The sequence below is a fragment of the Chelmon rostratus genome, chromosome 6, assembly GCF_017976325.1.
Source record: "Chelmon rostratus isolate fCheRos1 chromosome 6, fCheRos1.pri, whole genome shotgun sequence".
Taxonomy (NCBI): Eukaryota; Metazoa; Chordata; class Actinopteri; order Chaetodontiformes; family Chaetodontidae; genus Chelmon; species Chelmon rostratus.
Window position 1 is genome coordinate 4,630,066 of NC_055663.1, and position 16,529 is coordinate 4,646,594.

At 42.1% G+C, this 16,529-nt stretch overlaps 1 protein-coding gene across 1 annotated transcript in view; it reads right to left on the reverse strand.

The window, feature by feature from the left end:
- Nucleotides 1-1,617: 1,617 nt before the first annotated feature.
- LOC121607566 (spondin-1-like) overlaps nucleotides 1,618-16,529 on the reverse strand; it is a 90,798-nt gene continuing 75,886 nt past the window's right edge. The window contains exons 10-16 of the mRNA XM_041938437.1: nucleotides 15,421-15,496; nucleotides 12,803-12,985; nucleotides 4,929-5,099; nucleotides 4,151-4,318; nucleotides 3,564-3,722; nucleotides 2,235-2,513; nucleotides 1,618-2,145 (exon numbers count right to left, since the gene is read on the reverse strand). Coding sequence (XP_041794371.1) covers nucleotides 1,982-2,145; nucleotides 2,235-2,513; nucleotides 3,564-3,722; nucleotides 4,151-4,318; nucleotides 4,929-5,099; nucleotides 12,803-12,985; nucleotides 15,421-15,496 — 1,200 coding nt within the window. The 3' untranslated portion in view covers nucleotides 1,618-1,981. The remainder of the gene's footprint in view (nucleotides 2,146-2,234; nucleotides 2,514-3,563; nucleotides 3,723-4,150; nucleotides 4,319-4,928; nucleotides 5,100-12,802; nucleotides 12,986-15,420; nucleotides 15,497-16,529) is intronic.

Consider the following 16,529-nt stretch of genomic DNA (forward strand, 5'->3'; position numbering starts at 1 on the left):
AATAAAAACAATATGTGAAAATGAGTTGTATTGTAACCAAGGCCCCAGTAACAGTCTGCTGTATGTCGAGCTGTCCTACAGATTTTATTACTGCAGAAACCTCTTCAATGTTTTCCATAAAACCTCTTTTGCAGCCAGAAGTCTGCACCAGTGCAGCACAGCATATGTGTAAGACGTGACCCTTCGAAGGCTCTGTCTGTTTGTGTTTTCAGGAACCGGCAGAGGCAGATACAGTCACTTAGCTATCTATTTTAAGACAACACCTACGGCAGAGAAAGCAGAATGTCCAACCAAACAAAATCGTCTTTTTCACATGCTAAAAGAAGGTCTGACGGAGTGGGAGCTAGCGAAGGTTTAGTGCTACATCGGCTGAAACGACAGATAAACAGCAGTACAGTATATAAAGACTAACTTTAACAGTATAAAACACCATCTGTTTATTAGGGAAAGTGGTTTTTAGTACTGACATAGTCCTGTCATTTAAAAGTGTTGGTTAGATAGTAGACATACAGTACATCCATAAGTCTGAAGAGACTTCCTGTCTTGCAAAAACCTACATCTTCAGTTTAGTCTGTTTATGCTTTTTCTAAATAAGTGACAGCATCTCTAAATATTCTAAGCTGGGGTTGACAGTTTGTGATTTTAAAATGATGAATTCCTGCATATGTTACTCTTTTCCAGGGATTTTCACTCCAATTTTACCATGTTATTCCTATGTTTATGTGGTGGCAGAACAAGTGCTCTTAGAAGTAAACTGTCTCCCAGACCCTCCTCAGTGTTATTATTAATATCATCATCACAGCCTGTTCCTGTGTGATATTGTGCCTCGCTGTGTGCTATTTGTAGTTGCGTGTGCCCACTTAGCAAACTATACTGTTTCAGCTACAATCATCCATATTCACACTCATTCAAGTTCATGGGCTTTGAAATGAAAACAGAGGACTTTCGCTTATCTTTAAGACAGCACTTCTCCCCAGGACTGCCGCCTTTTCAAGTGTTTACTTGTGTTGCCTGCTGTAAAGGCTAAAGTCAGAGAGAAAAAGTCTCTTTTGCCCCCATAAACAGCACAGATGACACAAAAGACTGTGACACACCTGGCTGCAGTCTTGCCCTGCAGGATGAACATATCTCTGGCTATTTTATGGTATTTTATGGTTTTAGGTATGTAAATGATAAATCCCCCTGTGCAGAGGTGGGTATATATATATATATATATATATATATATATATATATGGTGATTATTACTCTGCTTCTCTCACACTTATTCTACAATTATTTAGCCACACAGCAGTGGGCTGCCATTTTAACATGAATAAGTATCAGAGGAAACGCTAAAACTAAGAATTTGATCCAGTTATATTGTAGTCATAAAGTTATATTATGGTAATAATGCCATTTAAAGAGCAGAATTTAGTTACAACACTTGCACGGTATCATTTATGATGTCTGAAGAAGGTATCTCTGTGTCAGTACATGCCAAAAATCCCATGTTCCTGTGGAGTTTTTTTCCTCACATAATTGCAGCAGAGTTTGAGGAGAACACTAGAAATACTGGGACCCCAGTCCCAACCCGATTCAATACCTCAGGGACCAAAACTACTCAAACACAAACAAACGTTGCAAGTTTCAATGGCAAAGCTACTGTAGTTGTTTATTTTTCTGAAATTCCTGAAAAGCTGATTTTTTTTTTGCAGGACACATACATTACTCTCTAATACTTCCATTGTGGTCTAAAGTAAAAGTCAGCCCTGTTAACTAAATGCCTACAATGGCTTCACTAAACACCATACTATCATCTTCTCCTTTCCCCTCCACTTACCTAAACTCATCAAACTGACCCCTCATCTAACCCTCACCTCACTTCCCTGTACACATAAAGATCATCCCCGTCATCGTCTTTATCAAATAAACCCATATTTTCACAACTCATATATTTAACCCGCTCCTCCCATCTCCTCCTCTGTAGCTCAGTAGTGCCCCCTAGCAGGGATGAACGTTACAGGCACGGATCTCCTTCCGGTCCTTACAGCTGGCCATCAGAGCACCTTTAGCTCTTTTCTTCACCATCATGAAACGTTCCTGGATCCCCCCTCCGCACGGTTTGGTACAGTCCGTCCAGCCGGTCCACGGCTGCATCCTGCAACCTGTTAGAGCAAACAGCAGATAGCAGCATCTCGACTCTGATCTCATGTGTCGGCTTTGATAATAGTGACAGCAGATTATTCCCACCAACCTGGCTGCCCCTCGGCCGCTGCATCTCTTCCCTGTTTACCCCGTCTCCTTCTCTTTCCTCCTCCTCCTCCTCCACCTCCGCCTCCACCTCCTCTCGCCTCCTTCGCTTTCGTCCGGCACTTCCTGATCTTGCATTTCTTCCTCTGGATGGTCTCGGGACAAGCGCTGCCCCCGAACTGTGGCTCCAGTTTGACCATGCGGGTCCGAATGGTGTGTCCTTTACCGCAGGACTTGTTGCACTCTGACCACTCCGACCACTCAGAGACCATGCAGTCGACGGCTGGAGGGAAGAACAGGAGGAGAACCAGTAAAGGAGAGGCAGACGAGTCAAGTAAGAAGGAAAAACAGACAAATACGGAGCTGCAGATGGAGGATACAGATAATATGGTGTCTGTTCAGCAGTGAAGTTCACTTTTATATCACAACAATCTCAAGTTTTAGTAAAAGCATGTTAAATACTGGTCCAGAAATATTAAATGACATAAATGTCTATTATTACCAAGGTCAGAGGTAAAGTGAAGGGGGCATACTGAATAATTACTGAATGCAGTGTGAATATGGAGAATCCATCCAAATCACTGGCTATCGAGACGGGAAAGGCATCAGGTCAAATGATATATGATAGATGTGACATATGATAAGTGTGGCTTGGCCAACGCTGACAGCCAGATTAACACAGGCACTTACTGTCTGTAAAAGAAAATTATGAGTGAGTTTTTACAAATTTATGTAATTTTGGCCATTGTGGCTGTTTGTCATAACAGCATTTTTCTCACCATTTCAAATGTGGAGATCTAGGGAAGCAGCAGCATTGTAAACCAGAGTCCATTAGAATAGATTACATTAATACGTTAATAAATAACAACCTTAAAATGAAGAATTGCAAAAAGAATAAATATGGAACAAAAAATAACCACAGATTATGTCAAAATACAAACCATATCTCAGACAACAAGCAAGTGTCAGGGTGTCACATTACTGGACAGGTTGTAACCATCAGTTTAAAGTTAAAGCTAGAGTCATTATTATCAGGATGAAATCACTGTACAGTGCAGCAAGTACAGTTTTTCAAAGTTGAACCAGGAACAAAAACAAACTCATAATTTTAGTTTAGTCACTTTTGTTTTACACAATATGGTAACATATGAAAAAAGTACAGCAGTAAATCATTACACATGAGGAGGCTTGTATTTGTGGTCATAGTCCACTTTCATGAGGACTCTCCGACCACCGACTGACCCTTCTTTGCTCTTCTTGACTCCAGCACCGTCAACACATTCTTCTTGAAGGTTAGTTAATGAAAGGCTGCAGTTTTGTCCCGGTTACTTACGGCACTCGGGCAGCATGCACTTCTCTGTCTGCTCCAGCTCCTCGACGCACTCTGCGGGGTCAGACTTCAGCATCCTCTGACGTGTTCGCAGGCCCCGCCCACACGTCACACTACACTCGCTCCAGTCGGACCAGGGCGACAGCATGCAAGGGATGGTGTCTGCAGACACACACAAGACCAAAGGGTGCAAACAGGCGTCCTGCAGTTAGTGCTAACTATCAGCTTAAACTGTTAGCATTTCTGTGCTTTAGGTAAAAAAAAGCATGTGAAATACTGATGATTATTTATGTAACCTGATTCATACTAATGTACACCATCTACAGCCAAACAAATTCCCCCTCAGGGACAATAAAGTCTATAACCCTCAAAACATTGGAATATAAATAAAGCAACAGCACAAAGACAATATATTTAATGTTAGATTTTTGGAAATATCTGATTATTCTGAATTTGAAACTGGCAATATGTTTCAAACAAGCTGGGACAGGAGCAACAAACAAACAAATATTCATGTAAAAAAAAATGATATGAATGTTTAACCCTACAACAGCATGGAAATGAAAGGAAATGAATATCTGGTAACTTACGACATTCTGGCATCATGCATTTCTCCACTTCGGCCACCTCGGTCTTACACATGGATCCGTCTATGGGAGGCATCTTCACCATGCGCTCACGTCTCCTCATACCCAACCCGCAGGTGACGCTGCAGGGGTCCCATTCGCCCCACTCCGTCACCACACAGCTGCTGGGTGCTGGAAGGACAAAATACCAAAAACAAACATAAGCATTTGTCAGTATTTCTTTATTTTCAAAGTTCCACCACACAAAGGGCTGCTCCAGACAGGTGCTATAAAACATGTATAATTGTATATAAGTAGAGCACAGTGGTGGAAGAAGTACAGAGACTCTTTAGTCAAGTCAAAGCAGAAATACTATCATTTTTATTAGTAAAAATCCTTGATTACATTTGTATTCAAGTAAAAGCATTACCAAAATGTACTTGGAGTATCAAAAGTAAAGGTAATTGTTATGCTCTTTCATACTGTAACAGTATTGTGATATATTATAATATGGTTTTATTATTACTTATGTTTTAAAATGCAAGCAGCAGTTGAATGTTGCAGCTGGAGAAAATTTGAACTTCATTAATTACTTTCCACAACTGAAGGCTGAATTGTGCTAATTATTACATTTTAATTTAATTTGTTCAAAGTAAATCTTAGCATGTTATACAAATGCATAGTTTTTTTTTCATGAAAACATATGGTCACTTACAGTGCATTATATAGGATTTATAGATAAGCTCACGCATGTACACACACTCACGCTGGCATACAGCAACACACACACAGACAGACTCACAGCATTCATCGTTGACGACACACTTCTCCGTCTCCTCAGTGTGGAGCTGGCAGAGCGAGCCGTCCTCGGGATACTGTTTGACGTATCGCTCTCTGGACCTCATCCCCATCCCGCAGGACACACTGCAGGCCGACCAGCTGATCCACTCTGACATCATGCACGTCGATGGCTCTGTCCACCGGGAAAAGAAACAACAAGAACAAGATCTATTATGCTACAGATACAAATAGAACATCTTGACATTTTATTATTTTTCATTTCTCTTTGCTAGGTCTATACTGTTTGAATAACTTGCAGGTGCAATGGCTTGTTGCCGTTCTCATTACAACCAGTACATAAACAGGTCCACAGCTGAAGCTGACCTTTAATTTCAATGAATAATATAAACAAGCTAGATATGGTCAAATAATTAAAGTTCTGTATCAGGTGCACGGTGAAATAAAACAACACGCCAGGACTGCTGGAAGGATTCTTCCATTACATTCTTTATGAAAGGAAAGAGCTGCTGGTATCCCAGAATTCTGTGCTCCAGCAATGTTTAAAAGAGCATACAGTCATCATCAATGGGTTTCTTGCCTGCACAATAGGAATGAATTCAGAAAAAGCCACAGCAGCACACTGGCTGGACTACAGGTGGCAACTCCTGGCATCACATGGTTTTTGTTGGTTTCAAGTCTCAAACTGAGCGTTTTTGTTGTTCCTTGGTGAATGTCTGAGAGCGTTTTCTAGTTCGGTATCTAGTTATCATTATGGATTTGACATAATTACATTTCCAGGAGTCTGATCACAACGGTAAAAAGCAAATATTGAACAATTATCTGTTGATTCTTCTTCGTCTTGTTTCGAACAGCCCCCACAGCGCCTGCTTAGAAAAATGTAGTAATTGGAAAATTGTTCTTTCATCATTGCTGAAGTCAGTTTTAATAGACATCACAATCATCAGTTCATCGATTCAGCAGCCCCTCGTGGATTGAACAGTGAGTAGGCTTTGGAGAGAGTTGGTGCTTTTTGTCCTCTGTTCCTGTCACATCAAGACAAGCTGGTGAGTCACATTCTCATTTGTTTAGCAGCTGCTGCTTTTCTGGTGTTTTTAATCATTCTGAATGTTTAAATTTGTGTTTCCTAATCATGCTATCGAGCACTGCAGCGTTTTAATGATATTTCTATGGTACGGTGCTTTAGGGAGAAGTTCTGATTATTTAAGCAGCTGCTGGTGTTTTAGCACAGTGACAGTGGTGGGCTGTGTTTTATCAGAGGGCCAACCACAATCAGAGGATTAGACATGTAGTCTGTCAGTGTGTGATGCTGGCTATATGTTAATGCTGTACTTTCTATTTAGTGTGGCTTCACTCATGACCGAGCTCCACAGCTGCGTCTACCATCCTGGATCACAGGACTGCACATGTGATATTTTCCCTGAACCATCGAGCAAAGTGATAAGTGAAAGAATTCTGGTTTCATTACATTCATGGAGTAGATTTCCACTTTTTTCTTGCACATATTGAACGTTTGCAGCAATTTGGTGATCAGGGTTTTGCTGAGGAATACTTTGACCCGTCCACGAGAGAGGCCACCTGACTACTGGCCAGTCTGTGCTACCACCTCAGCTACAACCTCCCACTTAGTTCAAAGGTGCCAAGTATGGAGAGGAAAAATGAATTATTCATGAATACAACTGTTTTTTAATTAGAACATGAAATACTTGATGTTTAAACAAAAGCTGAAAGACAGAAAGAAAGAAAAAAGAAACATGCATACATACATAAACAATTTAATATAAATAACTGAATGCATACATAAAAAAAGTTCATTATCAATGGGGACATAAATAAATGAATGTCTTTAAGGTGTTGTCTTTATTTCAACAATTCTACTTCTCTTCTTCTTTACAGTCTTTTATTTGTTTATGTATTTCTACATTTCTTCATGAATGTATTTATATATGTTTTTCTCCTGCGTGTTAATGAGGTTGGTGATCCTTAATGTATAGACACAAAAATGCATATATTGTACATATGTAAATGAAAATAGGAATACAGAAATGCATGCATTAACAGTTTTATTTATGAATCTAATTATTGGTGCATTATTATTATTATTAACTTCTTTATGTTTGTATTAATTCTTCTCTCTATTAGTCCTGTTTAAAATATACATTTATTTCTGGGAGGAAACATGAACATAATGCAGTGTGGGAGGACACATGTAAAGGACAACATATATTAGCTTATTTCTGATTAATTAGAACCTTTATTTATTTAAGTTTAATTATGCATTTATATTATTTACAACTTTAATTAAAATATGCCCAAACCCAGGCCATTTAGATTTTCAGTCTAATACTCTCCCAACTGACATGCTGACACGCCTTCAACAAGCAGGATGCCGGCAGGAATACTTGAAGCCAGGCCCCCCAGTTACAGGACGCTCTCCCTGCACACCACGCTGCACATCTCTCTAACAGCTACTTGGACTGCAGTCTGTTAAGCCGTCTCAAAGTTGAAGGTGTCATTTTGAAAAGGCTCTTCCTCACAAACCCTCCTTTAATAAGGCGAGTTGCCTGAGGGACAGTCCTATTTACAGCATGAGCCCGAGGGACCGAAAGTCAATATGCATGACCCGACTTGCATCAGCTGAAAAGTGAACTGCAGCTTCTCAACCTTAACAAGGCTCCATTTTATCACTATTAGCCAGCATGGCACTTCAAGATCTCCCTATTCTTCACCTTCAGACAGTCACTGTACGAGTCTAACTAGCATCTGCTGCCGGCTCCTTCACATGCCTCTCCTGACACCGTCATCCTGATGCAGAAAGTATGTTAAAAGTGAGAAAAGGGGGAAGAGGCGATTATGCACAAACAGACCTTGTGAATAGGGTTTTATTGAGAAATGATGCTGAGATGAATATTGAGCAAACTTAAGCTCTCTGCCTTCAAACAAACCGAGAACAGCATTGCTTACTGTGTGTCCTAATAAAGCAGAACTAAGTGAATCATTAATAAAAGATGCAGGTATCTCCAGCTTGGATGAGACCTCCAGAGAGCCAAAGTGTTCCCCGGGAATATTAATCATCCCGGCCCCTGCTCTGCCCCACCGTGAACCCCGCAATTATCAATCTCCCACCGCACGCTAACGGAGCGCTAAATGAAAACAAAGGAGAGGTGCTCAGTAACAAAAAGCTATCCGTGTTGCTGTCTGATAATCGATAGGAGGAGCAGCGAGGGGTGGGAGTGTGTGTGTGTGCTTGTGTGTGTGTGAGAAGCTCCTTCAGCCTTGAACAGCCTCAGCTTCGCCCCTCTGATGACTGGAAGACATGCTGGGAGGGAGGGAAGAGGAGTGAGATGCTGACTGTGCTGCCTCTCAGCATTTGTTCCAAACTGACAACTTCACTGGAAATTGGACAACAGCAAACTCCCCGGGTTTACCGCCTGTGTTTGTTGCGCGATCCTGGATTGTTACTTGCAGCGAAACAGCATCAAACTGTCAACTCTGACGAAAACCAGGGAGAAAAGTTTCTCCTTTGAAAAAGTTGACGCTAATTTGCTCAAAACACATCTGTCATCATCTTTGATGCTGGGATTACTGGGAACCGTGAATCCCCGCTTTGTTAAATACGCTTGTGTCTTTGCATGTTCACTTTGTTTCTGCAGCTTAATGAGTTTCCCGAACATACACAGTCCTCCTGTTATTCCCATTATCTTTAACACAACAATGAAAGCATGGTGCGTTGAGTTCTTTTAGTCGCTTAAGATAAAGATAAACACAATCAAATCCTGGTTTAAGCATCCTGGATACAGGAGGCCGCTCTCAGCTAATCCACATAATCTGTTACGTTTCACTGAAGTAATTAGGGCGTCCAATCACCAATGTTTACACTGTGTGATTAGGGCTTTACTGTATTTTGTGACACATCCTCAGCAACCTCAGATACGTTGAGCTGACACTGGGTTCTTCAAGCAGCATCAGCCTTCACAGTGTCCAGATTATCACAAAGCAGCCACCTGTTTCCTTCTACTTTACCTGTTTCTTCAAACACTGTGTAATCCCTCACAACAATAACCCCTAGTTGTCATTTAATGGCTGCGCAATTACACTTCAGAATAAATTAATTTCACTAAGAATTATTAGAAATGTAAATGAGGCTGCAGCTTTGCGTCTTCATCCAGACAGTTTAAGGCAGAAAGAACCATCCACAGTCACTGACTCTGCTCGAGTCTCGATGAGATAAACACCTGAGCTTTAGTCTACTCGTTATTTTGAAGGTTCATTGATCTTGTTGATAGGAAACTCTGAGAGGATTACAGCAAAAGAAATGCAGTGTTTGTTTTTTGATGTTTATTTGTGTGATGAGGGCTGCAGAGGACAGGATCAGTGTCTTTGTGTTTATGCGGCAAAATGACATTTTTTAACTTTTTGAAGGCCAAAGGAATTTACTTTACACTAAAATCACACAGCATGTCTTCTGAGGAGTTAAACAAGTTCAGAGGTGTCCCCTGATACAAAGTGCGTGTTAGTTCTTGTGTGTATGTACAGAAAGCTGGACGTGTATATCTTGTACACTATTAATAACAAGGCAGTGGGGGATAGGTGGTTGATCAGTTTGCATAAAGAGCTGCTAAATAAGAAAATTATACTCGGCTGTTTTGAGGGGTTTTGCTCTTTTTTGTCCAGATGGCTGTCCCCTTGCTAAAGCTACTGTAACTTCATAATGTTTCTGTTCATTTGTTGCAACATTATTTACTGTTGCACCGAAGCGTTTTCACTTCCTGAACCGTGGTTGTGGTCAGATAGTCTTTTTTGCTCAGGGGGGGCATCAACTGGCTGTTCATGAAAAAAACACAATCAACATGACCAACAAGGGTCACGGACCATCATTTAAGTACTGTCAGTCACAGATGCAGATTGCCTGAATAAGGCCAAGGGTTATTAAAGCATTTCTCTTCAGCTGGAAGAGAACTGCAGCCAAATCAGGGTCGAAGTACATGTGGGTGTTAAAATGTTGGGTATGGCAAATTAAGCTAATTTGGAGCTGCAAGCAGATGGTGAAGGAATTTGGGCTGAAGGGCAGGTGACTGACCGCCTACAAGCAGAAGTTAAAGCACATACGGCCGGGCTCTGTGGTTTAGTGTTGGTGGATACTATGTGGTACAATTAAAACAGGCTTACACTGGCTACTAATGTAACGTCCCTCTTGATTAGTTATTCACACATTTAATTAACTTTTAACATTTGAAGTGAAGCCAATTAAGATAAACCACAAAGCTGAATGGCTAGTAACAATTAAGACTATTCCATTATTAGTCACTGTGCGTTCTGTGCTCTTTCAGTTACATTCTGCTATCTCTGGTGTTACTAGGAGTCGAAAGACCCCCCCACCAGCACAGGCACGCACTGTTGTGAAGTAACAGCAGCTACTTGGTCTTGGTTTGATGCCATACCTGCTCGGCGCCAAACGTGGCCAGACTGCTGCTGAAGCCTCATCCTCTGGATGTGAAAAGCCTTCAAAAATGGAGGAGGAGTCCAGCACCTTCTCCCAGCCGGGAGTAGGGGTGGGGGCATGTTGGCCTTCCTCAAAAAAAAGGATAAAAAGGAGCACGCAAGGGATGCTGCTCTATACGAGCAAAATGTGCGATTTCTTGCCCTTTTTGCTGAACTTCACGTCAAAAAAAAAAAGAAAGGGAAGCCCCTCTTTCAGAACCGCCACCTCAAACGCGACATTTCTGCTGCACGTGCAACATAATCATTAAGAATTGAATTCATTACAAAATGAAATAATCTTGATCTTCCAGAGATGATTGACGCTGATTTGGGGCTGACACTGCTGTTCATGTTCATCCCCTCGCACAGGTGGTGGTGGCGGCACGGGATCCTCTTCCTCAGCTGGCCCCAGGATGTCCCCAGCAGCGATGCAGATGCTATGGAGCACCACACCCACAACAATCACGATGCGAGCAAAGGTGTGATCCACTTCCACGGCTTTGAAGAAGATTCCTCGACCCTCTCTATAACGGAATGGGCTCTGGCTTAGTGAGTGGTCTGCCCCTCTCTGGCTACCGGTGTCGGGTAATGACAGTGACTGGTTCAGTCAGACATGAAATATCCCCCATCGACAACAATGAAGTAAGCAGCTGGAGGGTAAAAGCCTGTGACAAACACTGGATTATTTCTTAGCACCCTGGTGTTGAGGAGTGAACCAGGGTAACATACAAATATATCCAGAAACTTGCAAGCCAGAGTGGAAGAGTCTCCTATTCGGGTAATCTTGTGCATGTGGACGATGGGGAACCTCTCAAAGGATGGGTGAAGGCTAAGATATTCCCAGGAGAGACAGGATTGCGTCACACATCTGATCTACAACGTCAAACACGGTCATCTTGGCACATAAAGAAGTCCCGAAATGACAACCGTGTAAGACAATCCATGTGCCAGCCAGTAGACCACCAGGAGGACCTCCATACGCAACCAAGGTGTTCTCCTTCGTGAGAGGGGTCATCAGTGCCTCAATAAATGGTCTAAACAGTCAGTAGCCAAAATGCATGTCTTTTAATAAATGGAAATAAATCTGTAAAAAGCAAATGAAGTGTTGGAGGTGGCATGTATTTTGCTTCACTCCTGTACAAGGCAAAATACAGTGTAAATAGATTAAGGTGTAAATAACTAGTCTGCTTTTCCTATTTTGTTTTCCTTGATAAATCTAATGATTTAGGGCAAAACAAAGCTATACTCTACATAAAAACACATATGCACGAACAATTACAATTTTGCTTTCATGCTGTCTTCAAAACCCACATCAGCATCCTCTTACCATCTGTGAATATCTATCTGCCTATCTGTGCCGTGAGCCTCCTCGGCCGTACCCTCCTCCTGTGACTGCCTCCTCAGTTTCGCTGTAAGTTGAGCTTCATAGGGCACTAATTGAAGACTCATCAGCATATGTACCACTCAGCTGGGTAGATCGGCTCTTCGCCATGCATTGAGTGCAGCAGTGTTTGGCCTTTGTTTGTCTCCACAGGCTGCATCAGCCATGACAACTTCAAAGCACAATCAAGTCAACGTTCCGAGGCATTTGATTTGATTGGTGGTATAAACTATGATATGCATCGGCTTAGGGAGGACATTTTTAGCCAGATGTTTGTGATATGTACACTGATATAACACTAAAAGATTTGTTGGCCTTACACATTATGTCTATCTTGCATAAATGTACCAAATATTTTCATATACTGTTACTGTGTAAGTCCAAACTGGACAACATGGTGGACAGACCAGGGCATCACCATTAGCGTGGCTAAAGAGCAGCAGACGTGTTAATCCTAAACCATATTTATATTTTCACCATGCTGTTGTTGACAGCAGCTAACAGTCACTTTGGTAGCTGCCAGACAACAACAGTTCAAATGGGCATTTAACAAATGACATGCTCCTGCTTTTCATGAGCGTTAATGTGATAGTGAGTTAAAGCTTTTTGGGCCTGTTCACAGAGAATTAAAGAGCACTTACATTCATTGTAATGAGGGAAATAAAGAATGATCTGCTCTCTTACTTCGGCTGTGTTACTGGAAGTGCTTCCACACGACCAAATAACTGTTATTTATTGAAAGAAAATTGGCTGAGAAAGCTTGTTCTCTTCCAAATCTTCCATTAATTAGATTTATGTGATTCTATAAATGAACCTCTGCAAGTGCAAGTTTAGCTGACCACTGTCATAGCAACAGTGAAGTGCCTTGCTCAAGGACCTACCTACTTCTACTTTTCCAGTAAGAACAGGCGAGTAACTTCTCATACAGCCACTGTACTCTTTATCTGTGTTTTTGTGTGTGTGTGTGTGTGTGTGTGTGTGTGTGTGTGTGTGTGTGTGTGCGTGTGTGTGTTTACCCTCCATACTGCATCCCGGTCCCATGCACGGCTGGAAATCTTGAGTATGTGGACAGGGCACGCTGAGGTCCAGCTGGGCCTTCAGCATCCTCTGCCTCATCCTGCGTCCTTTTTCACATGTAGCGCTGCTACACGCCGACCAAGGAGACCAGCCTGAGTAGATACATGTCTCCGGTGTGTCATCTGAGATGGAGACACATAGGGATGTTCAATAAATGGAAGAAGAAAAAGAGGCACTTTGCTATTTTTGATCAAATCTTTTGTTGATTCAGAGATGGAATCACATTGTTAGCGGTTATCAGTTAAATTTGCTTTAAAAAAAAAAAACATTTTCCATTTTTATTCCCCTGCAGCAGCTGAGCTGGTTTGTCACAGTGAAGAGGTAGGGCGGGGGCGGGGAACTGAGCTGACAAAGATTTTTTAACATCATATCCAAAGGTGATTACTGAAGGCACTGGACCACAAGAGGCCACAGAGTGACATCTGAGGGGAAGAGGACGGAGAGGAGGGATGGAGCTAGGGAGGAAGAGGAGAGTGTGATTTGTGAATGTCTTGTCCAATTATCAGCGGTGGCAGAGCTACAAGAAGCAGCGGGGCTACTTGCTTCAATTAATAATGCTCTCTCGGGGGTTCAGAGAGGCAGAGAAAATGAGAGGAGAGGTGGGAGAGAATATGCCGTCGGGCCTCAGGGACAAACCTGAGTGGGTCCAATTCTCTGGGATCAGGTGTAATGACAGAGGCGAATGAAGGAAGAGAGGAGCCGGAGACGCTGAGAGGGAGGTAAGAGGACAGTTGGGGTGATGTGTAAGTGAATGCAGTGAAGCTCCCGCAGGACCACAGGGGACCAGAATGGATACGCACCTCCGTAGTGTGATCTCACAAAGAGAAGAGGGGAAAGGAGGGAGAATGAGATAGCAGGTCGAGTAAGAGAGGAGGATAAAAGCGGAGGGAAGGAAGCAAACGGTCTATGACTGACTGAGGAGGACATTTATTAGGCGGAGGGAGATCCTTGTTAAGAGTTCTGCTGCCTGGGCAAAATCATGCGCCCTGCTCAAGGCCACTTACAGTAAAAACAAGCACAGAGCGCCCATGCACAACACAAACACCATCACGCACCAGTTTAGCCTGTGTGTAGGTTAACAAGGACGTAAAGAACAGCTCATCTTATAACAAAGGTCACAGCACTGATCGCACTTCCCAAGTCAGAAGCGCTTTTACCAGCTCTGACCAGCTACACTTGAAGGTGGATAATTTGCCAAACATGATTGCAGGTTTTTCTTTTTCAGCCCAGGAACTGTGACATCCTTTATCCGCACAAAGGGCAAACAGAGGAGGCTGGGCCAATAAATAGTTACAGCACGTAACAAACTAGATATAACATTTTAATTAATGAGCTTTAGAGGTTCTGGCATATATTTGAACTTGGTGATACCAAGGCCAGCAGCTTTCCCCTGCCTCCTGTCTTTATGCTAAGCTAAGCTCACTGCCTCCAGTAGTGCTAAAACATCATTGTCCAAAGTGGCATGATCTGTGATGCATCACAGAATAAGGCATGTTCGATCAGGACAGGACGCCCTCCAGACAGTGTGGTGCTCTGCAGCAGGGGGGCGCCCACCTTCTCACAGCAGGATGCAGACGAAGCTCCGCCAGATGTGTGGTCTGGCTGTCTGACCTGAGCCCATCTGAGACTCTACTTACACCAGTAGTGCCTGTAATGAGCGATGTGTGTGTCCTTGAGCATCATAAGGCACTGAATCCCCACAGCATGTGCTCAGTCTGTAAGTCGATAGTTAAAGGTATAATGTGTGAGGGCTGTCCACCTGTCGAAGGTCACTCTAAAGCAGGCATCTCAAACCGGTTCCATAAAGGGCCGCGTGGCTGCAAGTTTTCATTCCAACCCAGGAGGAACACACCAGGCTGGAATCAATTAATCAGCTGATCTCAGTCTTCAGCTGACAACTAAGTGATCCCTTGATGTTGATTGGTTGGCCTGATGTGCTCCTCCTGGGTTGGAATGAAAACCTGCAGCCACGCGGCCCTTTATGGAACCGGTTTGAGATGCCTGCTCTAAAGTAACGGGGGGGAGCTGGAATAGTTTCACTTCTAACTCAAAGAACCAAACCAGAGTTGGTGATTGTTGCAACAGTGGAAAGACGGTTCTGTTGTGTCTTTTATGATGAGTTAACTTGGTATTTAAGTCTCATCTTAGTTCGGTAAAAGAGAGAAACTGAATTCAGAAGGTTGGGTTTTTTTTGTTTAATAAGGAAAACGGGTGTACAAAGTATCATTATGAGACAGGACAGGCTGGAGTTAGCCGGCTAGCATGCTAACTTCAGTAGATATCTCTGCAACCCATTACACAGTTACTGGCCATATCTTACACACTGCTCCTTTAAAATTAATGTTTTTCAAACACTCAATGAACTGAGGAAACAGTCAAGTTCAAAAAACATGCAGGAATGCAATATCATGTAATGACAGGGTCACACTCCATCAAGCCTTCCCAGTTAATCCATCGTGTCTTGTTTAGGGGCTTTTCCTCAAGAACCATGACAAGGAAAGGGGTTTTGTGCGTGTGTGCGTGTGTGTGTGCGTGTGCATGTTTGTATTTCCTTTACCTTCCTCCTTCTCCTCTTGTCCAATATCAGCTACGATGTCATCTATGGTGTCTGGGACCACGTTACACTGCTCTCCCTGCACACACACACACAAAGAAATGGGGTCACAAACTGACACACGCGTATCAAAAAACGTACCCAGAGTTTCTTACAGCAGCGTTTGTGCATGAAACTTCATTTTTGACATTAAAAATAGTAGCTCGGCCATTGGCTGTGGAAACTGTCACTACATTGTTGTCTTACGTAGATCTTCATGGGCTGTGCAGGTGACAATATTCCTCGAGTTTTGTGTGTTGTGTTAACATGGTTACAGGAGGGCTGAATAATTTGAGAAAAATATCTACTGTAAACCACAATTACAGTCGCAATTTGGTTTGCCCACCTTTGTCCTACATTATTGGTCTACAAAGCTTGCACAGTTTAAAAACATGATCACAAAGTCATCTTGTTTCAACATGAAAACAATCAGACACAGTCATGCAGCTGCTTGCTGTTGAGGGTCTGCAAAGGTTCCTTTATTCTCAACAGTAGCCTTGCAAGTAAACAACCTACATTTTTTATAGAAAAAATAATTTAATGTACATTTCGTAAGGTATTATTGTATTGTATTACTAATATTGTATAGGTATTACTGTTATACCAGAAACTACTCTGTAATACTCAAATATAATCATGACTTGTTTGGCCAACTCACAGATATACACTGCAGTTAATTTGCTTGTGATAGTAGTCTTGTAAGTTAATTAAAATTGCAGCAGATGTTATTTAAATATAAAAATGAGGAAAGAAAAAAGTTGTATCAAATTTTTTTATTGTTGTGTTGGAGCTGTACTTTTTTATTATCAGATATTTCTCCCACATGTTAAATAATGTGAGTGAAAATTCAATGAGTAATACAGAAATTACAGTTACTTGTGCAGGTTATAGAGGTGATGCTTAACTGTGGTTTACAAAATAGTACAAATGTGTTTGAAGTACGTGTCGACCAGTTAGCAAGACAGCTATGAAGAGGGAGCTGCAGGCGTCTTTGGCGGCTTCTGTCTGCTCGAACATGTTTGAACATGTTTGTAAAAAGCTATCATGAACATGTTGATCAAAAGATATTCTGT